General features: G+C 35.9%; 1 protein-coding gene across 1 annotated transcript in view; it reads left to right on the top strand.

Moving 5' to 3' along the window:
• CRIM1 (cysteine rich transmembrane BMP regulator 1) overlaps positions 1–26,145 on the top strand; it is a 172,087-nt gene that overhangs the window by 131,599 nt on the left and 14,343 nt on the right. The window contains exons 8-11 of the mRNA XM_056487607.1: positions 5,491–5,619; positions 17,264–17,420; positions 19,733–19,854; positions 23,479–23,688. Coding sequence (XP_056343582.1) covers positions 5,491–5,619; positions 17,264–17,420; positions 19,733–19,854; positions 23,479–23,688 — 618 coding nt within the window. The remainder of the gene's footprint in view (positions 1–5,490; positions 5,620–17,263; positions 17,421–19,732; positions 19,855–23,478; positions 23,689–26,145) is intronic.

The following is a 26,145-nucleotide window of genomic DNA, read 5'->3' as shown; positions in this document are numbered from 1 at the left end:
CAACTTTGTAAAGCCATGGAGTAACTATTTCCCTCACATGATATTAATGAAAGTATGAAACAAAACCTTTTTGAAGTTAAAATATTGCATTCCAAATGAAACAAAGCAAAGAGATTATTTTTCATGTAATAATAATAATAATAATAATAATAATAATAATAATAATAATAAAGATACCTTGCTGGGAGGTGAAGCCTGCAAATATATTAGCTTAAAGGAGAACAAAAAAATGAGAGTGATTAAAGCTGGTTGGGGCTGTTACTAAATAACTCTTAACAGAGAATTGCTCTTACAAACACCTGAAAGAAATTTTGCTTCCTGAATAAAAAAAAGCTGGTTTTTAAGTCATGAAGTGGATTCAGAGAGATAGTGTTAGGCAAACATGTACTTATTTTGCAAAAGGAAGGTAATCAGTACTTGGCAAAAGCATGCAGAAATCATCAGAAATTGAAATGTTTATCTTTTGATTTCAGTTACTTGATTAGAATTCATCAAGGATATTGCTGCTTTCACTGGAAATGTCCTGAGTTTATATGAAAGTGAAATTCATGGAGTCATGCAAGTTGGAAAAGACCACCAGATATTTTTCTAATCCTAGCTCTTGCTCAAAGCAGGTCCGGTGACAGAAGGATGTCAGGGCCTTGTCCCAGTTAAATTTTGAGTCTTTTGAAGATGGAGATTGCAGAAGTCTATGTGACCATGTTGTGGTTTGATAACCCATGTGGTTTAAAAGGAAGATCAAAACAGCTTTTATCAAGTGTTGTTTCGCATTTTGCGCTTGTGTTTGTTGCCTCTCATCCCAGCCTGGAGCCACCTCCAAGATTAGCCAGCCTTGTGATCTTTGTACCCTGGGGTTAAGGAGTGGTGGGCAGCAGGAGGATGCTCCCTGACCCTCCTTCCCCAGGCTGAGCCTGTCCTCGTGTGCCAGCTGTCCAGCTCAGTGGCCTTGTGATGTACCTGCTCAGGTGTGTCCCTGTTTCTCTTCTACTGAGGAGCCCAAAGCTGGACACTACTCCAGCTGCAGGTTTCCAAGTGCTAAATGGAGGAAAACCATCATTTCTTTTTACCTGCATGCTCTGCTGGTGCAGGTCCCTCTTGTCCTTCACACAAACCAAAATGAACTCTTGGTTCTCTCATAATATATTTGGCTTTACACTAGAGCAATTAAATGTAATCCCTCTTTTTTTTTTTTTTTTTTTTTTTTTTTAATATTTGATCAAATTGTGTATATATTCATATTGTAGTCCTCAGAAACAAATTTTCCCTGATCTCACTGAAACATGGGTGCACCAATTTAGTACCTCAATACTTATCAAAGTAGAAGAAGCATAAGGCACAGTACTAGACAGATTGACCATCCTGTGTTCTTGTGCATGTATTTATAGTAGCTCACATTGTTAACAGAAGTAAATATCTGCTCTTTGTACTACAAGCTGTGTCACATCACTAAGGAGAAGTGGGAGGTTTCAGAAATCAAAAAAGAGGGGTATAGGAATTAGTTTTGCTTATATTACAAAAGTATTCTAGATTGAAAAAAATTAATGAAAATCTATTCCACCCTGATACCTTCTTCCTTTTTTTTTTTTTTTTTTTTTTGACAGCCAGTTTTTGTGTTGGTATTCATTCTACAGGTCCTTAAGGACAAAGCTAGCTAGGCATTACTTGAATGTCACCCTTCTTTCACCATAAATGTAGTTGATTTCAAGATGAAATTATGAGATTCATTATTTGATCACATATTGTAGGATTTTTCAGTGAACTGGTCAGACTGAAGGTCCACCAGCAGCTGAAATATCCGCTGTAGATTTTAAAATGGTTGAAGTTCTTTTTAAGTAAATGGCATTGTAAAAAATTAATTCAAATATTTTTATTATCCTCACAGCAAGCAAATTAATAATCTGCACCAGAATTCAGCAGAGAAAGTATCAGAGAGATTATATGGAAGTATGGTGTTTTAATAGGAACCTGCCTTTATATATTAGCACTTGGCATCAGCAAAATCTGTGCTCCATTAAATAATCCATTGTTTTTATCCAGACTCTCTTCAATCCCCTTCTCTTTATTTTCTTCTCTCTCTCTTTCTATGGTATAGTTGTATTGTTGGTAAAGCACACAGGCAGAAACAGCACCCGTTTTTCCCACCCATTGTCTGTGCATTTGTGCACTGGATCTTTCTTCAGCCCTTTCTACCAAGAGCAGCAGTGAAAGCCCAGTTCAGCTCGGGTGGTGGTACATGCTTTTTCAAGCTTAGCTACTGCTTGCCTATTCAAATAGCCAGAAGTCTGGCAGGGCAGATCTGGCTTTATTTGTTGAGTCTTGTCTAGTGAAGTGAAAAGGCCTGAATTTTTTTTTTTTTCCCCTGGCTGCATTTTTGCACATGTGGGGGTAGGGAATGAAATTATTCCTTTTGTCCTCTGCTTGCAGCTCATTGAGAAGCAGGCATGCATATAAAATTACTGTATCTCGGGGCTTACCTTTAGGGAGAGAAGGGAGAAAGAAACAGATTTGTAAGCTTGACTGGAAACATTAAAGATGCTGAAAGCAGGCCCAGAAGTGGAAGGTAACAGAATAATAAAACACAATTAATAGAGGACGAAAAAACTTTCCAAATTACTATAACAACAGTTTAATTTCATCCTTTATAAGAAATACTGTATTACTGCATGTATCAAAGGCACAAAATTTGTGTCCATGTGTCCAAGGCAAGGAAGCATCAAAATACAGATGTTTAGTTTTGGAAAGGTACCAAAAATCATGCAACAAGTAAATATAGATATATAGATAGATACATAAAATTATGGATGGTTTTCCTAGATATTAAGTTATACCTGCAATTACAGGGAAGTCATCTTGAGGGGTAGACTTTAATGATGGGGAGTAAGACACAATCTTCTTTCTCTCTAGCTTTAGTTTACACCCAAGTGAATCAATGAATACTAACTGACCTGCATCTCAGCTTTCAGTAAGGTTTTTAAGGCTTTTTTTATTGACATGTCTTACTTCACATCTGCAGTCAGTTGGTAAAGCTGCAGCCTCCTTCAGTTCTTTGCCTTGTGTCACTGTCAGTGAACCTTGCTCTGGGCAGCACTAATGATTCAGGTGGTTTGTACTGGTTTTAGCTACCTGTGAGTACAGGCATTGCTGTGGCCTTTTTGTCATTTGAAGTGTAAGGTTTGAGATGTCTGACCAGTAACCTGAATGTAGCTTCAGGGTGGCTCTTGCATTCTGGCCTTTTGCATTCTTAGGATATTTTAGTTAGAAAACAGAGCAATGCTAACAATCAGTTTGGTTGCAGAACTAGTTTATATACTCAGAGACCTAAACAGCCAGGATTAATTAATGGAATTTATGATGCCATTGGTATATAGCAATATGTACATGATTCCCAAACTAATGGTTTGGTGAAGTTGCAAATGTTAAGTATCAAACATGAATGTGATTTACTCAGATACTTTACTAAATTAATTTGAAAACAACTACAAAGAGCTCATTTAGACTAAAAGAAATCTAGTCTGGAAATCCATTGATTTTGAAATACTTTGCTCATTATTCCTATTCTATACTACACGTGCAAACTTGGAGCTGTGAAATGAAGAATTAATGGAAAGCGATCCTTTTGGCCTCCAAACACATTATTTATTAAATCCCTACCAAGAAAGAAAAATGGGAAAAATTTTAATTTAAGTATGAAGATACTTGAGGAATCTTGGGAGATATGATGCAAATTATGCAGACTTCCAGTTTGTGCATGAGGAAAGCTGTTGGCACTGTTCTATATATTTTTAAAATGTACAGCTACTTTTCTACTAGAAATTAAATAATCAATAGAATTTGAGTGTCACTCAGCAAGTTCATAATCTGAACCATGACCTTGGAGCTAAGTTTGAAGTTATCTAACTTAGTTGTAGTGTTTTTAATACAATTTTTTCATTCCAAACTCTAGTTAGCTGACCTAATTTTAAAAGGATTAAAAGCGTTCATCGGCTGCATAAACTGTTGTGCTGGGAAGAGCAAGGCTGGAGAGAAGCTATGAAAGCTGAAAATTGTGAAAGACAGTGAAAGCAGAAAAGTTCATTCTTGTAATAGAATAATTTTCAGTTGACTGGAAGGCATGGGTGCAAAAGCTGCCTGCTGGAATGTAGCCAATAGGTACAGAAATAAGTATTCTGTTTAACATTGTATACTTCTAACAACTTAATCTAGGTTGAGTAATATTTTGTCCTTACTCTCAAAGTAAAGACTAGCTGCTTATAGGTAAAAATGGCAAAATCTGTGGTCTGAGGATGAAAGATGGCAGCATGTGGCCACCTCCACTCCATATAATTTCTCCATATTTTCACAAGTTAACACTTTTCATATGGAAGGCTTTTTTATATTTAATTTTGTATAAATCTTCATTTTTTGAGATGAAGAAACAGAGTACACTTAAACAGTTGAAGCACTGAAAAGAAAGCTCACAGTTCTTTAAATCATGCCATTTTTGTTTCCTGAATATTTTGTATAATGTTAATAACACTCACAACTATGAACTCATTGGTTATTTGCTGCCTGAGTTCTATGAAGAACACAAGATAGACAAAATTAGTCTCAGAGAGTAAAAAGTTGTTTGAGGAAAGATAGGTATTGCTTTCCTTCTGTATCCTGTTTTATGATGGTCATTTTGAGGTTTCTTGTTATTTCCATAAATCTCTGGATTTTGTTTTATTCTAACAGCTTTCTTTCTAGAGCACATTAATATTTCTGTCTACCCTATGTAACAAAACAAATTCTGTGCTCTAGCATATTTAAATGGTGTCAAAAAGTAAGTATTGTGCTGTTGATAAATAACTTTTAATCAGTAATAATCTCCTCAACTCCAGAGAGCATAATCTGGGACTGCAAAGTATATTGTAAGAAATAATGTTGTTGATAAATAGCCATGTGAAATGTTTTCCAGAGATCTTTCACGTGCAGTGCATCTTACATTCCCTCTTGGTATTCAGAGTCTCTTCTGCTATAAATTTCAGTAGAGGTGATGTTATTCACACAGAGAAGGATTTGACTTCTGAGTTACATGTTTGATGTGCAGCTCAGTAGAATCAACCAATTCAGCTTTAAAGAAACTCTGTTCAGTTTCTAAGGCAAAAAAATCTGCATGAAGTTTTGATTAAACACTTCTGGAGAAAAGTGGATAAAACAAATATTTTGCATTTAGTTTGAAACTGCATGTGCAGGAAAGCTGATTTCTTAGTGAACAAAACAAAAAAAGTGGTACTTTTTTCTGTTTCAATACTTCAAAAATTTTCTGCAGCTTCATGCTGTTTTTGTTGAGTGTACATCACTTTGAAACAAAGTCTGTTTATCAACTTGTTTCTGAAGTACCAAGAATATTCATCAGAAACAAAAGTAATAAAAATTGCTCTTTACTGTTACATTGTGCATGGATTTTTGTGAACTTAAAATATTCAAGAATCTCCAATTTAATTGGTTTTTGTTTTTTCTTACCCCCAGAACCAACGTATATCACAATAGGTCCGCCCACCTGTGAGGTTTTGGTGAACTGCACTTTGACTGAAAAGGACTGTATCTATAGCTTCAAGCTGGACCAAAATGGTTGTCGCATTTGTCAGTGCAAAACTAGTGAGTATGCAGAAATGCCGTGGCTTCTACCTTTTCTATCAAGCTGTATGTGAAAATGGCACTATGCTGGTTTTCTTCATTCATAATGTTGATTATATGTCGTGTTAGTATGTGTGTGCTTTATAGTTGTTCATCTCCAAAGAGCTGGTTCCTGATTTCTGACATTGCTTGCTTGCTTAAAGTGTGTTTGAAGGAAAATGTACAGTGTTCGACTTCTGAGGTAAAAAATCAACAGCTGGCTAGAAAAGGTAATAATTTGGGACCTAATATTCATATAGACCTTGAGAAGTCTTGTGAGAATTCCACATTTCATTTTCCTCTGTTTAAAGAATTTTAAGAGCATCTAAGTTTCTGCACTTCAAAAACTCCTATTGCTAAACAACTCCTGTTTTCAACTTAGTTTTTTTGTCAAAATTTTGATTTTGAGGATAAATATTTGAAAATCATATGGTTGGGAGTGGGTGTATATATACAAGTATATTCATATTTGTATTTATTTTTTAACATATTCTTATATTTATATTATATACACATTTAATATTTTAGTTAGCATTTTTGCAGGCTTTAACATCTATTTCTTTCCAAAGGAAAAACACTGTGCCTTGTGAGAACCTTATGTGTATCAAGAAAAATGTATTTTCTATATGTGATTCCTTAAGACTTCAATGTTTACAGGTGAAATATAAAACAGTATCAGATTGGTTTTTGGAACTGGCCAACAAAGGACACTTGTGGATACTAGTCTCAGCTGCAGGATGCATCTCTGTGGCTGCCAACCCACCTAGGAATGGGTTTAAAATCTCTTTGTAATGTTATTGTAGTTTTTGAGCTTTCTTGCAATCCTCTAAGGCTTCCACAACTAAAGTATTACTCCAATCCTCTTCTCTTGGTTTCAGTCTACTCATTCTCAGCCACTTTCTAAACCAATATAACTATTGTAGGGGTCCCAAAATTCTGAAGCAGTACAAACTAAAGAGCTTTAGGACTGGATTGGTGTTGGAGAGGACATCTTAACAAAAGTAAATATATGGCAAGCCATAACATTGTCATGGCAATACAGAAATAATACCTTCAATTACAAGTTGTGTTCATGGAAGGATGACTTTCCTTAGGTTACATCCAAGCTATTACCTTACTTAGTTCTTCCCAAGGAAAGCATCAGAAATATTAGTGTCTGCTTTTAACTTTGTGATTTGATTTTCCTTCTTCTTCTGTTTCTATTAAATTGACTGAGGAGTTTGACACAAAAGAGATGGACATGCTTGGCAAATTTCATCATCCATGTCTGTGTGTGCAGTCATCCCCTCCAGTTTGGTGCACTGGAGACACACCCCTCCAAAGGGTGATTTCTTTTGTTCTAGGTTACCACACTGCATATGGACACAAACCACATCTCAGGATGTTCTTGAGTAGAGTATTTCTGATAAATAGTGCATACGAACTTATTCAGGGGAATTTTTTTCTTGCCAGATTTGCTTGAAATTTTATTCATTTTACAGTAACAAACTGTCTGGAGCAAAGTTAATAGTATCATTTATCATCTTTTTTTTTCAGTTAAATAATGTGACTAGTAGATTGCTTAAAAATCTCAGTCATTTAGAAAGAGGAGACCTTTATTTTTCTAAGGAAGTGAAGAAAAATAACAGCTTGGAAATCTTCATCATTTGGTGGCTATCAATCAAAATGACAGAAATTGAATTTTTCTGTCAAGTAATGTCTGTTGCTTGCATCTGAGGCTCTTCTCTGGACGAAAGAGTGTGTGAGAAATGAGAAGAGAGGAGTCTTAGGTCAAATGTGCTGAGATGTACTGTGCTAGCTCTCTGTATTTTGAGATCCTATGTACTTTAATGTCCAAACATGTTCAGTTGTGTCTTGGTTCTCTCAAGGATGTCAGAACATGTATTATCTTTAGCTCATATAGACTCATGTGGACTTTTGGGAACATCATTTTCATCTTTATACTGCATCCTCTTGCCTTTTGCTGGTCTAAGCTGCTCAACAGAGTCAGATTTAACTACCTCAGTAAGGAAGCCCCTGTAACCACATTAACATTTGAAGTCATCATATCCTAATTCCATGAATCTATTTCCAATAAAGTTTTATTTTTTGTTAATTGATATTTAGATAGCTCTGCTGAAGGTTTTTTGTACTTCAGTTATTTCAGACAAAATAAAAGTAAAATGATAAAATGGAAGAACTTAGAGTGAAGGTGTAATTTGTTCTTTTTTATTACCTTCATTTACATTCATGTTGCCAGAAATAAGTACTAGTTCATTTGGAATGATTATGTAAGTTTGATGCCTCATCGTAATTTAGCTTTAAGTCTATCACTCCTGAATCAAGCCAACTACAGAATGAGAAGGAAGAAAGAAGCAAATCAAAACATTTCTAGAATATTATTTTAAAGAAGCAGTTTACTTTGTCTTTTATCCTTCTTTCTGTTTCTGCAGTGAATGCAAAAAACATGCTTGTAGCAACATGCAGTGAAAACGTACATGCTGTAAACTAAAATAAAATATTTTTTAAAAGTAGCAGAGCCAGACCATAGCTGTAAGACAAGGGAGGAAAAAAACCAACCCTGAGCAAAGAGTGAGCATATGGGATGAAAGTTCAGCAAGCATACATGGAACCACAAATGATGAGGGAGAAAGAATGATCATACTGACCTGAAGCATGTAGAAAGCAAAGCATCACTACATGGCCATAAAAGGTAAAAAGTGGAATCCAGAATATAGGAAGAACCGCTGCAGAATACCAAGAATAAAACTAAACAAGTAGGAAACACATGAAAGGAATTACAAAAAAAAAAATAAAAAAGATAAAAAAGATAAAAAAGAAAGGATGATATAAGATGATATAAGAGCAAAACACAAACAGAAAAAAGTAAATAAGGGGAAAAAAAATGTAGTGTGCAGCAATTGCTCTTGTGTTTGGAGTGTCTAGGCTTTTACTTTCATAGGGAGAACTGGAGTGGAATGGAGTCTTTAGGAAGACAAATCCATTTGGAGGAGTCCTTGTGGAAGTGGCCTGCTGTTTGTGAGGCAGGACTCCTCATGCCCCAAGGAAAACTAATGGCATTTTAAATAATGCCTTCTGATTGAAGCAGCATAGGATTTAAAATCTGATTGGTAGTTGCTGCTGCTCACAAAGTCATTCTTCAGCAAGTGTCTGCAGTGCAGGCCTTGTCTGTTCTCTGGATTAGTTTAATGGAAAAAAAACCCTTTAAAATCTCTCCTGTGACTGAACTAGTGTTTTACCCCAAATGAATTGAATGTGTAGTACTCTTTAGGATATAACTGTGAGCATGTATGACTTTAATATTTTTGTTTAACATTTCAAAAATTACTAAAATGGGATTAAATTAGAGTGCTGTTGTCAATTTTAAAAAAATATTTGCATCATTTAGAAGGCTTATCTTTGCAGTTCCAAGAAGCAGTTGTCATCCAGTTTTATTAATTTCAGAATCCTTATGGAGAGATGCAACTGGAGAAGGCTGAGATGAGTCATTTTCCCTGCAGTCTGTAAAGCATCACCTTTCACTTCATGTCGTGGTTTCTTTTGTCTGTCAAAGCAAGTCATGCAATCACTATTCAAAAATAAGAAATCTTGGTATATATTATGTGTTTGCACAGTCCTCTCAACATGAAACCACTTTCTCCCCAAGACACATCCTTTGGATACACACAGAAATTACTTTGGAAGTGTTGGTACCTTTTCCTTTCATAAGAAGAGCATGTTTTCTACCATGGAGTTAGTTAAAAGGAGACATTTAGTCTATACTAGCACACACCAGAAGCATGGTCCTCAATATTCTGGCAAAGTCACACCATCTCCCTTAGTAGCTGATGAAGCAGAGTGAAATTCCAACATGGACTTCGGGTTTGACAATGTGGGGCTTTGTTTAGTTGCACAGGCATTCAAAGGCAGGATTGGTAGGTTGGAGAAAAGCTAGGTAGGTTCATCTCCAGACTGTCTATAAATAGCAACAGTTAAGGCTCTCAAAAAGCACAGGGACTGATGATGGGAAAAAGCCTAAGAAAACTTTCCAGGGTCTGCAGTGGGAAAACACATCTCAATTCCTCATTTTTGTGCGTTAATTCTTCAATAGTTACAGTCCTAACCTTTCAATCTTATAGCCAAAATTTGTATATTTCATTTCCTGTAAATACTCATACTTACTCAGGGATGTGTGTTCTCAACAGTTAAACTTTCTCAGTGTTCATTTTTCCCATTTAAATAAACGTATTTTGTGTTTATTTCTGTGTCAAAGGAGGTCAGACAGTAATTGCATACTAATCACACAAAATGTACTTCAGGCAATGCAAAATTCCTGGAAATAGTGAAGTAAAATACAAATTAGGTGACACTTTTCTGTTTTAATAGCAATTATCTTTCAGTGTTACTTTGATTTCACAACAAATTCAATGGAAAATAAAAGTTATTAAATAAAAACCCAGGTAATCTTAGTGCTAAGGAGAGTACATATTAGATTTTTAAGTAGTTCTGTAAGACAGAAAAAGGATGTCTTATTTCTTTCACTTATTCTGCAGTGATGTAGAAGGGAGTAGCTATTACATGCAAGACTTCAGTTAATGAAATACAGCTACAGAAAATTTAGGATGAAGCATGTTTCCTAAAAATTTAAGGCTCAGATCAGAATAAAAGGTACATATTCTTATTAGAACAGAAGTACTAACTCTAAGAACAAGCAAGGTAGTGGAAGTGCTCCCTGAAGAGGATGGAATTTTGATGAACAACTCATGCCAAATAAATATTATCTGTATTGTCACTAGAATAAGTCTTTGGCAGGATCTCTGAAGATTACAATATATTGGAGTTAGTGCTTACAATATATCTTGTGCAACAGAAGCAGATAAGAATTTCACTTGGCTTGACTTGTGAAAAAACCCAAAAAACCAGCGTGCTCGAAGCTTGATCATTCTACAGTAATTCCACCTTTGAGATATCACTGCTACAATTTCATTTTCATAAATTCATGTGTTGTATGTGAATCCTAGATTTGTTTAGAGCACATATCCAAGTGGTTAATTTGCCTCAATGGACTCACAAGAGGATTTCTTTAAACAGGGTTTTCTGGCATCACAGCGCCCAGTCCCTTCATTTTTATCCAGCTTATGTGAATCATGATTTAAGTCTAACAAAAGGAGGGAGGGTTAGTGTGGATCTGTGGAGGCAATATATTCAGAGAATTCCAGTTACTGTTAAGTAACCTAGTTTTCTCCTTCATAAATTTGCCTCCCCAGATCCCCACCCCCGAAGATTAAGCAGCAGTAGCAATCCACACCGAGAGGACGGCTGAGGAGTGCTTAATTGTAAAGGTACTGTGAAACAGTTCTCCTGATTTGATCTGTCCTCAGCATCAAGAAAATAATTCTGGTAAAGGTATGTAGCTACCTTTGTGTAGCCATGCTACAAATTTGTAAAAATGGACACCAGTCTAAGCCAAGTTGAAATACTGACATAATCCTTGTCATGTATCTATTAATAGTCTCTGGCAGTTGTTTTTTTTCATCTGTGAATTATAGGACTGAAAACTAAAAGTATTTGAACATAGAATGCATTTTCACAACTTTCTAGAGTAAGAAATGATTTTCAGTCCTTATGGTACAAACATCAGCTTGTCCATAAACAAAATAATATATTGGAAAAACATAAATATCCCATCTTAGGAACCTAGAGGTATTTAAATACCATTTATATGCTAGAAAAAACAAAGTATTTTGTTTTTTTTTTAAAGAGTTGGAATTACAGTCAAGCTAATAGAAAGCCAAGAAGACCCTTTTTAGAGCTAACATGCAATTCATGGAATTGAATTTTGTTTACTTTTTAGGCATTTTTTTTGGGCAATATTTTGAACTCTCTCAATATTCATATTCATGTGAGGTAGGGATGTGAACACTCTGAATTCAGGAATAAATCATGCATACCATGGTTTGAATTTAGGACGAAGACCCGTGATTCCTTTTGAGATGCATTCCCCCTGAGATGCCATACCTGAGAAGGGGTTGTGTTGTATCTGAAATATTCCACTGCTAAGTTAACTCTGCCAAATGCAGACATTTCTAACATATCAGAAAGTTTTTGTTGTCTTGTTTGCAAGGTGGGACCTCAGCTGTAGTAGGTCACATCAGTATGTCAGCTGTTCCTACATGCTGGTTTTTGAACATGCTATTCTTTCCTTCAGCAGCCAGTGACTCAGTTCTACAGATGTCAGACAAGCTTTTAAAACTAGAGTTGATGGTAGTGTTGAGAGTAAGATATTTACTGGAAAAGAGTTTTAAAAAGAGGTTTTTTTGTGTGTTTTGTTTTGTTTTTGTAGCATGCTCACCATATCTTGGTAATCAGCAGTTCTCAAGACTTTCTTCTACAGTGTTTTCCCATCCTCCATATACCAAAGAGATTCCTCTTAAACAGTGTAATGCTCTTCCAAAACTCTCAGTATTTGTTTTATTATAGTCTGTGTGTATGGAAGGGTGTGTAAGTGTATGGTAAAAGTGAGGATATCACTATATTTAAAAGTTTATGACAATGGTGACCAGGCCTCATACTTCACCAGTATCTGTTTATTTGTTAATAATTCACAAATGGGTTTTTTTGGAAGACTAATTCATCTTCACTCTTCCTTCTGCTTGTATTTTTTCCAACAGCATCACATTAAATTAATCCAAATGAATCCAATAATTTGAAATTCCCATATTCAAGTCAGTATATAGTGTGTTTAATTGTATCAAACTACAGAACAAAATATTTGCTAGTACTGCAGTCTTTAGAGGACTCAAAGTCTTTAATAAATAGCTTTTGCCAGTGTGGTGAGGGCTAGTGAAGACTCTGAACTACCAACTGGAGCTGTTGGTAACTGACTTTGCTGCTGCTTTTGCAGTCATGGTTGCACATGGCAAAGAAAACTGCAAGGTCTTGTGTGGGTGGGATTCAGTGCTATAAGTACTTGGTGCTTGTTAGTCCTCAAGTGAGTATTAGTTGTAAGCAGGAGACTATTTAATAACTTCATTGGTTCAGGACAAACAGCCTTTCCATGTTTAGTGTCCTAGCCTTCTACTGTACTTGATTCTTTCAGCATTTTATGTGGTATTTCAGCTAATGTTGTCACATTGAAAAGCAAAGTATTAGTAGTAAAAATATAGTTCTATGGGCCTGAGACATTGAGGAACACATTAATCTTTTCCTAAAGTCATAGCTCATCAGTATCATTCTGCAATCATCCAATATCCTTCATCTGAACTCTGAGCTTGTTGTGCAATTTGTTTTCTGTATTGGCATGACCTTATTGACAATTCATGTTTTATCAGAAAAATTAATGAACGTGTTTCTACTAACCATGTAGAACTCTACTCTCCATCCACATATTTCCTTAAGCAGCCCAATGAGAAATATTTTCCCTTTAATTTATTTCCTGTTCATCATTTTGTTTCTGTTTCAGTCTTCTACTTTCTATCTAACCATCAGTTTGGTTCCCTATGTGATGTGCCTATAACTAATAGGTCACAAAAACAAGAACAACAGCTTATACTATGTGATCAGAAGTTTAATCCCATTCAGTTAGAGCTGCAGTGAAGTGCAAGTGCATAATGCAGTTCTGTCAAACTCTGAATGGTAGTTTTCTTCTGCATTAGGTTTTTAAATGTTTGCTATCCCCTCATTTCAGCCTGTCTGGTTGCTCTGGTACACTTTTGAAGCACTTACTAGACCAGGTAGGGCTGGATCTCTTCTCTGCAAATACATTCATGATTTGGGATTCAGTTTCCTCATGAAATTTATCTAAGCAGAGATGGAAAACACCCTCAAACAAATACCCTCCTAATATTTTTCATAATAGATTTGCTCAGTTCATTGCAGTTGACTTTCATGAACTAGTTCTCCTTGTCCCTTAGTATGTGTCACTTGAAATGCAAAACCTTAGCAAAAAAATCTAGTTTTTTTGCTATCCTTTCATGAAGAATTCATCATTATTTTAGTAGTGATTAATTTAAAGTAATAGCTAAAGCTGTAGAGAAATTGTCAGGATGACAATTGTATACACTGAATTTGATCCACATTTGAATATTTAGGTTTGCAAACTTTTCAGTCCTTTTCTCTTTTTCTTCTTTCATTCTTTCTCTGATAGCTATGTTTTTCTTTGCAACAGTTGTCATTCACTTAATCTTCTGAAAAAAAAATACCTGGCTTAAGATGCTGGACTTCATCAGGCCTTTGCAGCAGACATAAACTCTGTGTACCAGGTGATATTTCATTTAGTGAGTGCCTGCTGTTGTCATGTTTTTAATAATGTTTTAATAGGAGACATTTAGATGATTAGATGTAAATTCAGAAAGCAGACCAGAACTCCCATTCTTAGTTTTATGACACTACATTTTTTCATAGAGAATTTTTTCAAAAAACTATTTAAAATCTATTTCCACAATTTGTACCATCATACTATCAGAAATTTAAGTGCAATAACATGTTAATTTCAGTAAAAAGCATCGTACCAGAATTTAATTTTCAGCATTTTATTAGAAAGACTGTGAGCAGAGGTCTGTGGAGATTATTCTGGTCACCTCATATATAACATTGGCATTACATGTGACAGACCATGCATTAACAGTTGTCTGTACTGACTTCAGCAAACTTTCCCTTTATGTTTGACACTTTTGGTGGTTTTTTTCTATGCTCTTCACTGTCTGTTCCTGAGAGGCAATGGTGATTATTAGTCACCCACCTCAAGGCTCTGAAGAGCTTTTCTTTCTTGGCCACTTACAAAGTGAAAATTCTTTTGAGGATAACTCACTGTGTAAAGGATTAAGCAAGGAGGATATTGCTTCAAGACTGGATCTCCTGGTTAGTATGTCAGCTGACTATTTGAGTTTTAAGTATATTTAACATCATAAGCTACTTGGGAGAGACACTTGGGATGTCTTCCTGCTTTGTAGCACTGCCCTTAGACACCCTGAACCTTTTAATAAAGTATATTACCTTTCTTTACATGTAACAAACTTGTTTTGTGTCTCTGAAAAGTAGTTTCACTAGCCAAATCACTAGAGCAGAATAGAAGACTGAGAACAAAGTGTGTTTGGCTGTGGGATTCTGAGGCATCATTATTTTGCCATCTTGTATAACTTTGTAGTCAAAAATGGATGTTGTCTTTTGATAGCTCTCCTTAACAGATAATCTGGAGACAAAAATAATAAAGAAATATGCTGACTTAAAGGAAAAGAAAGTTCTTCTTTTTTCTGTTTTTTTAGATATTTTTAAAAACTGTTTCTAGTTCTTCCTTTTACACTTTAAAGATACTTATTTATTTCTCCCATGCCTTTGCATATGTACCTTCTTTTTTCTTCACCTGTCTTCCTGATCCTACTGTGTATCCCAGCCATGTAAACGTTTCATTTCCCTGACAAAGTATGCTTCAGAAAAGGAATGGCTCTGCTCAGTTCAACCTCTGCAATTCCAGGTTTATTCACTGATCAGTTCTGAGCATCTGCAGGAGATATCCTAACTTACATTATACCAAAGGTCATAACTGGACTTAGTTATTTTTGGAGATATCCTAGTGTATTCTCCATGTACTCTTTATAAAAAGTTCAAGCCTAGCTTTAATAGTTATGACTACCTTATAAAGTCTTGCATAATGAAAGGTTTAGTTAATTTTATTATTGTTGTGTGTTGATAGGAAATAATTCTGTACAAATATCCTAGTATAAAAGCTTATAAATGAAAGACAAATTCTCATTATTTTAACTTGCTTCAAGAAAAGTCTTTGTATAACTCACTCCTTACCAGAGAAAAATATCAAAGTTTCCTCTGCATTATAATGTTTTAAAATCAGCACTAGTGGCTACATAATGGGAAGATTAGTATTCTTTGTAGATAGTCCTGACTTAATCCTCCAAAAATGTGTAAAACTTCATGAAGATCTTTGTGTTTTTCTCCCTAAAGCATGAACCTAAACCAAGGGTTACCCTTGCTGTGCAAAGTTTAGGTCTGATCGAGAATAAATGCTTAAATATTGTGTTATTGATTCTCGGCTTCCAGACACAATCTCTAGAGTTATGAAAGGATCTGGCATTTCTTTTTCTGTATTCCAAATGGCAAAAACAACCCCGAACTTGCACCCTTTTTGCTTCAGACACCAAATTTGCATAAAAGTGGAGAGGTCAGGGCCATGACCCTGATTATATTCATCGTATTTAAACTGAGCACTGTTGTTTGGGATAAGGAGACTTTTACGTTGTGTTGCACTTGCATGCCCAAATTCCACCCCAGAAGTAGGCAGTGGATTTGCTGGTTTTCTCTGAGGTCCTGGTCTCAGTCTGACCCTGTATGTAACATGCCTTCTTTACCAAATGAGCATTAACTTGGTAGAATAGATAAGGAGACACTTGGCTTAGCCACATCTGGTTAAGTCTATATTTTGAAATCTTAAAATGCAACATCACAGAAACAGAAAAGGAAGCATTTAAGTAAAGCAAGATTCCTTCTGTAGTTTTCTTTCAGTAAATTACCATTTTAGAGAATAATAACCGATCTCTTTGGCAAAACTGTGTCCCTAAATGTTCATGCCCTAAAGGAAAGTGGTCTTCAGGTCTCAGATGAGGAGCACATCTGCAATAATCTTCAGCTGACCTCTGTACAAACAGAGTAGTGATATGGTGATGTAGTATGTGGATGTCCCAGCTAGGGATCAACCATCCTTTAAATATCACTCTTAAAGTCAGGCCTTTAGATATCACCCATTATATTATTCTATTGAAGAATCTTCATTGTGTTTCCCTCTTTTCTATTTTGATCTCACTTTGGCTATTGTAATAATGGTCATTTGCATCCTTAGGGTGGAAAAAACCCATAATTTTCTGTTTCCTCTCACCTCTGCAACCAATAAAAGAACATTGTATCCCACAATATGTTAAGAGTGGTCTTTCTGACATTTCTTCTTTCAAGAAAAGCGAAAAGAAACTGATCAATCTCAAAATAGTAAAATGAGAGGGGATATGATAACCATTATTTATCTCTATACCAGAAAAATTGAGATATCAGCAGTTCAACATCTTCCTTATGCCACAAGAGGTAGATGAAACGTGGTAGTGGACTCCAAGACACAGATTTTTTAGTCTAGCATCTCTAAGCTTCAATCACATCTTAGGGTATTGCAGTTATATTTTTAAGAAGCAAATATTAGTCAAGTTGACAGCAAACAGCAGAAAGAATAAAAGTTTTTAGTGCATCCCACCCTTTCAGTACTTATTTAAAATAAGTAGAAGAAGAATAAAGATGAGCTATATTGAACAAAAGCTTGCTAAACCCGTATAATGCGTGGCAATTGTGTTATTTTAGGTGTATTATTAAAAGCCAATGGAGTGATGGATGTTGGACTCCACTGGCTGTGCATCTGTTCATAGAATCATGCTAGTTTGTGGTACCAGGTGGTACCTGCTGACAGGAACTGAAGAATCCTGTAGCATCTGCTCATACAGTTTGGGCTGTTACTGGAGAATTCTGTCAAATCTTTTAGAAATAGGACAGTCTGAAGGTAAGGCCCAGAGTGGAAGGGAGCAGAAGGCTTAGCGTGCTGAGGATGCGTTTGGCACAAAGAGTTTTTGTGTTGTGATGAGCTGTGTGTCCCTTGCAGGGGAGGAGCTGTGCACCGGCCTCATTTCGGGCTGTTCCTTGGATTGCTCCTTCGGCTTCCAGACCGACGCCCACAACTGTGAGATCTGTCAGTGCCGGCCGCGGCCCAGGAAGTGCAAACCCATTGTATGTGACAAGTACTGTCCCTTTGGATACTTGTACGTATTCTCATCCCGACAGCGCGCCTCGTGCATCCCTGTGCGTGCCCACAAACCCAGCACGCTGCTTGCGCTTGCTTTGGGGCAGAGCGGGGGGCAGCGGAGGAAAATGGAAATGGATGTGGGACCGCGCTGTTCTTCAAAGGGGATTTTGGTCAGCAGAGTTAGAAACCAAAACTCGAACACGGCAGATTATAAAAGGAAATCAGCGCTTAATTTTTTTTGAAGGATTTGGCAAACAAGATGAGAAAGCTGCTTACAAGTAATATCTCTTACATGTAGCTTTTTGAAATTCTTTTGGCATGCTTTGATAATCTTATCTAAGTGGAAAAATCCCATACATGAATTGTAATTATGCTCTGTAGGTCAATATATTAAACTCATGATACATACAGACTAAAATTACTGCTCTCTATAGGATTCCTTTTCTGTAACTTCCCTCTGGTTCTACTTTCTCTCACTTGCAAAACTGAAGTAAGTCTCAGCTACTCCTGAAGTCAACATGCCTGGAGATAATTTTATTAACTCCTTAATTTAAAATCTCTTGTTTTCCTCTCTCTTTTACTGCTCAGTGTACTAAGAGAACACACCACAGTAAAGATGGCTATCAGAAAACCTGCAACATTTATGAGCAAGGGCCAAAGAGAGCTCTAAAATGAACCAGAAATTTGAGGAGTATTACTATCAAACACTAGGAGTTGCAAATGTATTAAATTTCATTGAAAAGCCTAAAACAAATTTTTACATTTGAATGTTATCTGAAGATCTGTTGTCATGAGGTAGAAATTAAACTATTATGAAGAGCAGGTATTAACATGGAATGAACCCATGAAACATAAAATTTACTGGCAAAACATATAGAGATGCCATATATATATATATTATAGAGAACCACACTCTTCTTTTTTTTTGTTTTTTTACTCGAGCATGTGCTAAACAGTTTTATTAGAAAATCTATGTGAACTATATAGCAAGAGCATTTTAAAAAATACAGCACATTTTAATAGGCATAGTAAGGTAGTTTTAAGATTAAGATGTTTTAAAAACAAGTTGATTTCAAGCTGATGCCAGTGTTTTCATTAACCCTATCTTTGGGCTGCTTTTTCCCATCTATTTTTGTGCACCCGAAAAATATATGAACTTTAAACCTTTTTAAGCTGTTTGGAGGATAGCATTCAATTTAAATTGTGGGTTCATGTGCAGAATGTAATTTTATTATGCAGAATGGCTGGTGTTTTTAAATAATGAATGTTTAATAACATCTTCAGATAATTTTTTAGAGATTGGAAATGGGTACTCTAATCTTGTCATTCTCTACAAAATACATGAATAATTACACTGATTGAAATTAATAACATTTAAGGATATCTTTGTGGAACTGTTCGGAGTGTAAAGGGTAAAAGTTGTGTCAAGAACTAATTTAGGATCATTTCACTTTGAGTTTTACCTTGGTGTGGAAATTAGTTGGATTTGTGGTTGTATAGCATCTTTATTCAGTTTACTGCTACCAAATTCTTTTTTTAAATACCATATATTTGACTTCCATGTGTGTGTGATAATTAAAAATATGGGATGTAATAGAGGACAAATCTCTATTTTAATGTGAACATTTAGTCACAATCAGGACACAAAAGAAGAAAATATTAAAAGAAAAGTTTATTAGAGAGTGAACCGTTAAGGAGTAATCATAATATTTGTGATTTTTTTTTTAAGACTGCTAAAAGTTATTAATTGGAAATACTGAGTTTGTGCATCTTTAAAGAAACCAAAACCTTTTCATAATTATCTGAAAAAATCTGCTAAAGCTCACTGTTTAAAAGCTCTACACATAATGGGAAGAAGCATTCCTTTTGATGGGATAGGAAGACAAAGTTTTTCATTCCCCCCTCTACTGTATGACAATTCATTATTCTCAGCCTTTTGACTAAAAATTAAATAAAGTTTCCTACATCATGAAGCCAGGCTTTCTAGAGATTTACATAATTTATTTCTCCTCTATCCTCCTAGATCATGTTCTATAACTTCCCATGTCCTTTCTTTGTTTTGCACATCTGTGCTGAAAGTTTGAATAGTATTATCTGCCTTTGTGAAAAAAGACAAGGAAACATTCAGCATAGGATCCACTGAACAGAGGGAGCATATGCCAGGAATGGAGGCTTGTACAGCCCATAAAACCACTGAATCTAAGGGAGACAACTAACAGTAATTTTCTTTGCTCATCAGTCACTTCCTTAGGGGGCGTGCTCTTGCTTTAAAGATGTAGATATTTAAAGTGGCTTGCTGACTTTTTGCAAATTATTTTGGTCATCTAGGAAGAACAAGCATGGCTGTGAAATCTGTCGGTGTAAGAAGTGCCCCAACCTGCCTTGTGGTAAAATCTGTCCTTTGGGCTTCCAGCAGAACAGTCATGGCTGTGTTATCTGCAAGTGCAGAGGTACGTGCCCGTGCATTTCCACCTCTAACTAAAACTTGTCTTCAAAGCAGGTGCAAACCAGGGTGAAAGAAAAGAAATACTGCACTGAATATTTACAAATTGAAATATGTTAACTGGGGGGGGAAGCAGTTCAACATTGCTCAAATGAATGTATTGTTTTGCTGGTTTGTTTGGCTTCAACAGAAAAGCCTCAGTTCTGCTTTGGTCTCCCACTACGAAGTCACAAAAAGTTTGTTGCCATTTATAAAAATTGGATCAGGCTCTTAATAAGCAACTACTAATAATAAGCTAGTTGAGGGCATTTTTTTCAATAGTGATGTACCCAGTATATCACCTAAAATTGCAGTGCTGTTTCTTGGATGCTTTTCAGGCAGTCTTAATGAACAATGAGTAGAGAGAACAGCTGCCCACAAGAAAGGACTTGGTATTATTAAGCTAAAAATGCCACATCTCAAACCTGAAACCACCAAGTTCAAGGTGGATACTGAGATCAGATATTCATTTGTTGTCTACCATATACTTGTGCTGCTTTTAGCATGTCTCTCCTTTACAATATTTTCAGGTTATGTTTTGTGTTAGTCTGGGTATCAGACTTCCTTCATTGCTCATCTCCCTGTGGTGCATTTAATAACTTCTTGGTTTTGCTCAGTGTCCCTCTGATCCTAACTGCTCTTTCATGCTTATTTTCTTTGACTCTTACTTGTGTGCTTTGCTTCCTAGCTATAGTCAAATAAGTTTGATTACTTTCCCATTACTTTGTGCAATTGACCCTATTCTTTACTTTTTGCTATTTCTTCTGCATTTAAAAAAAAATATATAAAATATAAAAGGATAAGCTATGGGAACATGGCACTGGAAGGAAATGTATGAGTTCTTGAAGTCACTCCCCTGTAGTTGAAGGCAAACATGCAATCATATGAATAAAAAATATCCAACATTATCTTTTTTCTATGTAACATAGTACACTTCAGATATTTAAGAAGCTTTTAAACTTCTAGCAAAATAAAAGTTGCAATGTTATAAACATATTTTGCAGATGTGAGAAGCAGAGATTTCATTGGCATAAACTACAGTAAATGACTTTTACTAGAAATCAAAATTTTAATAATTAAATAAGAAAGGGTAACTATTGAATGGTGTCCCATTGAGATAATTCTTACCACTCAGCTTGTCATTCGCCATGTTCACAATCAAAACACTTCCGGATTGCCATAGTGCTGTGACTAAATAGACACAAAGTGTTCCCTTAGATGTACTGTAATTGCCTTCCAGACTATAAACTTATGTCACTAATTATGTGTATGCACACTTTTAAGTGTTCTCCCTAAAAGGATTTTAAAACATGCACAATTATTTAGTGAAATAATCTTGATCTGTCTCTAAGTAGTATTTATTGTTGTCATGGTCACAAAGGTTCCAAGCCATGAGCATATCACTTCAACATCACTTCATTAGCCACTTTGTCAAAGAATTATTAGAACAATCACCAGTATGTTCTGGGGAAAATGTGAGTCCTTGTTGAAATTTTGACCCAGAATCCTTAAGTAAGAGAAAGGTTTGGGTAAATCCCCTTCCTGTGAATTAGCTCCACTTTCTAAATTGCTTCTGCCAGAAACAGCTTATGCTAGGATTAATAGAAGTAGAACCATAGTAGTACAGCCTGGAGTAGAACTCTGAAAAACTGAGAGTCCACTTCTTTACCCTTGCATATAATAGAGTGTATCTGGATAATCCTTGACAGATGTTTGTCTAAGATTTAATTTATTAAGAATCTCCACTTTCAAAAGACACAGAAAACCAGAACAAAACAGAAAGAGAAAAAACCAGACCTTTCTAAAATAGTATTTGCCTGTGGTTAGAAACAAATGACATTTTAAAATGAATTTTGTAAAATTACTGTCTCCCTTTATACACATTGAACTGGTTATTTCTTGTCCTGAGCTTACAGACATATAGAGCAGCTAAGCACCATTCCCTTCAGAATTCTTGCAATAAGGGGTTGCAGCTGGAGACTTACAAACATTGTTTGGGTGGGAAATGGGTTTCTAAGTCAAACAAACCCAGTTGCTATGTTTCTTATCACTGTTCAAAAATTTGATATTATACTTTAGCCATAGTAAAAGCTTAAGGCTAGTGGAAGTAGCAGCCCTGTATTTAAATTTACAGTACTCCTGTACTTGTGTCTTATATTGAGCTTGCCTTTTCTGCAGTGGTATCACATTGAACACTTCCTTTCCTTATGAACTCCTGTATCTCATATAATTTCAATCATACCACTTGGTAGCTAGTTACTCCCATTTTGTATTTGCACATTAGATTTTTTCAAGTATTAACTTTTGTACTAATTGTTTTCACTCTTCAATTTTTAATTACAATCTCAGTTTGTGAACTTAATTTTGAATACCTGCTTATGTATATTTCTCCAAATTTCATGTATTGGCTTTCTAGTCTGATGATATGCCTCAAACTAACTTTGTACCATCTGTTTGTGAGATCATCTTTGATAGATCTGCCACAGCTGAAGAAGTGCTGCCCTACATACTAGTGTGCAAAAAAAAAAAAAAACCACACCAAGAAACACTCCAACCAACCAAAAAATCAACAAGCAAAAAAGATGAACACTTCCTAAAATTACCTTACTACTTCTCTTACATGAACCTTTTAAGACAGAAAATTAAATTAAGAACTTAGTACAAATAACCTTGTATATATGCCAGCAGAACATGGTTGACATGCCATGAAAACTAGTCAGCTCACTGACAAACTGATGCTGCATCCTTCATCATCCTGATGTGGATCATGATGTGGATGAGGGAGTGTTTGGCTCTAAATTCACTCTGCTGATTAACAGAGAATATATTGAGGCTGAATGCTGCAGCACTTAAATACCCCTTAAGATACAAATGAAACTTTATCCTCTCTAGACCAACTGCCTTAGTGTTCTGAGAGAGTGCAATCATAATGCCACTGTCTAAGCTACTGCATTCTCATCACAGTAGAAGCTAAAATAAATGAGGGATGAAATTCTCATCATTCTCTTCCAAAGATCTCATTTATCATAGTAATATAAACAAATAATTTCTCACAGGAAGGACTTTATGGAATATTTCCAACATCTACCATTACCCTGTTAGCACTCATTGCAATTTTTTATCACTCAAAAGACCATCCATAGCTCATTTAAATGTTTTTGTATCCTACTTGCTGTCAGATACATTATAGGTTATCTAATGTGCTATGGTATTTAAGTATTTATTTTAAATATGCTTTATGCTATCTGCTATTTCCCTCCATTGCACTTCTCCTTTTTCTTGCATTATTTAGACACTACTATGTTTCTGGTTGATTAAAAAAAGTATAGGTTCAACAGAAGGAATTACATTTTCCAAGGAAACACTACAGGAAATACTATAGGAAATTCTACTGCTACAACATGCTATTGTCCCCTTCAGTATACATTTTAGTTGTTTCCTGTGTGTTACTTTAAGTGTGAACAATAGAACTATTATTTACTTGTTCTTATATGTGCTTTAAAAATAAACCCAGTCCAGTTATGAAGCTGGTGTTTCTTCCTAAGCAAGAGATGCTTGTCAGGACACCTCATTTTTCTTCGTTTTTTTGCAGAGGCAACAGCTTCTCTTATGCCTGCTGTTAAAACGGGCTCCTGCCTGTCCATGGACGGGCGCCGGCACGAGAACGAGGAGAGCTGGCACGATGGCTGCAGGGAGTGCTACTGCCACCACGGGCGGGAGATGTGTGCCTTGATCACCTGCCCCGTTCCCAACTGTGGCAGCCCCACCATACATCCAGGGCAGTGCTGTCCGTCATGCCCAGGTAACACCCGATATCTTCTGCATGCTTTGTGATGGAGTTCCATTTCACTTGTGCTCTGTTTCTTAGTGCATGAAAGTGATCTCGTGCATACTTCAGTAGCAGACAGAGATGAAGGTTTCTGTGCCCTAAGGTAACATGATGAGTTGCTGTCGTTAAGTTCTCAGCTGTGGAAAAAGGGAACTTAAATATTTAAAGCATATGCAAGTTGTGGGTCCTTGTTAATCTTTGACACATTAGAATCTTTAAACTAGAAAAAGTAAGTAAAAGTTTCTAGTCTGTTACCTATAATAACAAGTTTTGTAATAAGCCGTTACATTTTCATTTTCTATTTTAAAGTGGAGTTTTATTAAAATGTATCTCCTGATGTATGTTTTACAACCCCTCAAAGATCTACACAAACAGATGTCTTAGCATTATGATCAGTAGATTATTTCAATACTTTCAGTGGGAAGGCCAAGAACAGTTCATGTTGCATTCCAAAACAATTTTAATAAGTGTTAATATGAAAAACATCTAGGAAAAATTATAGGTAGAATGTAAGATTAATGCCCTCTGTTTTCAGTGCAGTTCCTACAGTATTTTATGTGCTAAATAGATTAATTTGTAATACAGTCATATTGTCTATGACTTTATTGGAACTCATGTTAGGAGTAAGAACAATGAGGCTCATGAAGCTTCAATAAACAGCAGAACATAAGACAGTACTGGCAGGATATAAGCAATAAGAACTTTTTCAAATTCTTTGTAAGGAACAGGAAATCCTAGGGGGAAAAATAAGTAGATCCTCTTTCTGAAAGTGAGAGAGAAGAGTGCATCCTCCCTGTGGCCTAAGATAACCGATCTTTTAGATTGTTTAGACAAATTGAGATCTCCAACCCAGCTCACACCCTGTGGTAACTGGAAAAATTCAGTAAGTCCCCAGAAAGATGGAAGATTCCAAAGAGTCTGTCTCTTTCAGCCTTTTCACAATTATTTGTATAGTATTGTAAGGGATGATACACTTCATATGGATGGGGAGAGGTTAACATATCAGTCTTGCCTTATATAAACAAACAAGATTCAAACTTTAAAATGCATGGTGGTTGTTCCAATTTCAGCAATTCTCCTTTTAGGACCCCAAGAGTCATCCTTGACTTCATTCTGCTGTCAGCATACTTGTGCATCTTGGTTTACTGAACATGTACAGAGCACCTCAGGGCATTCAACTAAGAGTAGGGGTAATTTTGGTCTTTCAGCTGACCAGCAGCTAGTTACTTTGGGAGAGTGAGTTTGGCTAAATTCATTCCCAAGTCTAATGTTCAGTTTGTGGAAGAAAGGTCAATATGAAGTTAGCAGAGCCTTTTATCTCACACTATACATTTTTTGTGGATGACATCAGCATTTGATTCTGAGCACCAGCAACTTTGGTCTCTTTCATAAAAGAGCAGTTGCTTAGTCAGCAGTGTCTAATCCTTTGAGAGAGGGTCTGCATAAGTTTCTCTGTCTGACATCAATCCTGCTTTCAAGACACTGGTCACCTAAATTTCTGTGTAAGCAAAGTCATACTTAGTATAAACTCTTACAATGCTAGGGCAGACACAGCATTTTAAAGATGGCATATATAAGTGTAGAAATTACTATGGCCAAATTAGTCTCAGTGCAGGTTTTATTTTCTTCTCCACTGAGGTGTTATGTTTGTTAGAAATGTAATTCTGATTTTATTTTGCAATTGATTCCCCACTGATGATGTTAGCTATATATCACGGCCTTAAGTAGATTGGAGTGCACTTTGGAATTGTGAGACTGTAAGCATGTCACTCAAAGGTATCTGCCATAAGGATATTGAAGTAATTAGCAGTCCTGATGTACTGGACTTGGAATTGCACTCTTAACCTATCAACAGGGAAGCAGCAGCTCTCAGAGATTTTGCAAACTGAAAGAAAAAGTGTGATTACATTCAATTCCACATTTAGTTAGTTTTCAGCAGAGCAGAATATATGTTGAATGATAAAATATCCTTTATAATCACGTTTCTATAAATTAAAAGGTTTATATGGATCATCCCAATGCTCATGAAAATCTTAAAGGTTTCCTGTAAAATTTAAAAGCCATTCATTTCTACTGTTTTGCAAAACTATGCTATGTAGGAAGTGTATATTTATTTAAACAATTGTTTCTTGAGGTAATGTAGTTGCACATTTGTGGCTCTTCAGTTGCAGTGATACATCATTATCAGTGCTGCTAAGGGAGCAGTAGGCTACATATGCAGCAGTGCTATCTGGCTGTGCTTTTTTGATCAGGAACAGTAATGAGCTATAGCAAAACAGGCCTGTGACTTTGCAGAAAACTTAATGCAAAGGAGATGACTCAGAAAATTCCCAGGAAATCTTAGTGTTGCCTTTGCCATGGTGAGTTAAGATTCCATTGCATAACATGTAACATTGTTCCAGTTGAAGGAAAAATCTAACAGTGACAAGG

This window comes from Oenanthe melanoleuca, chromosome 3 (assembly GCF_029582105.1).
Source record: "Oenanthe melanoleuca isolate GR-GAL-2019-014 chromosome 3, OMel1.0, whole genome shotgun sequence".
NCBI lineage: Eukaryota > Metazoa > Chordata > Aves > Passeriformes > Muscicapidae > Oenanthe > Oenanthe melanoleuca.
The sequence above is the reverse complement of the archived record's forward strand: the minus strand, read 5'-3'. Positions and strand labels throughout refer to the sequence as shown.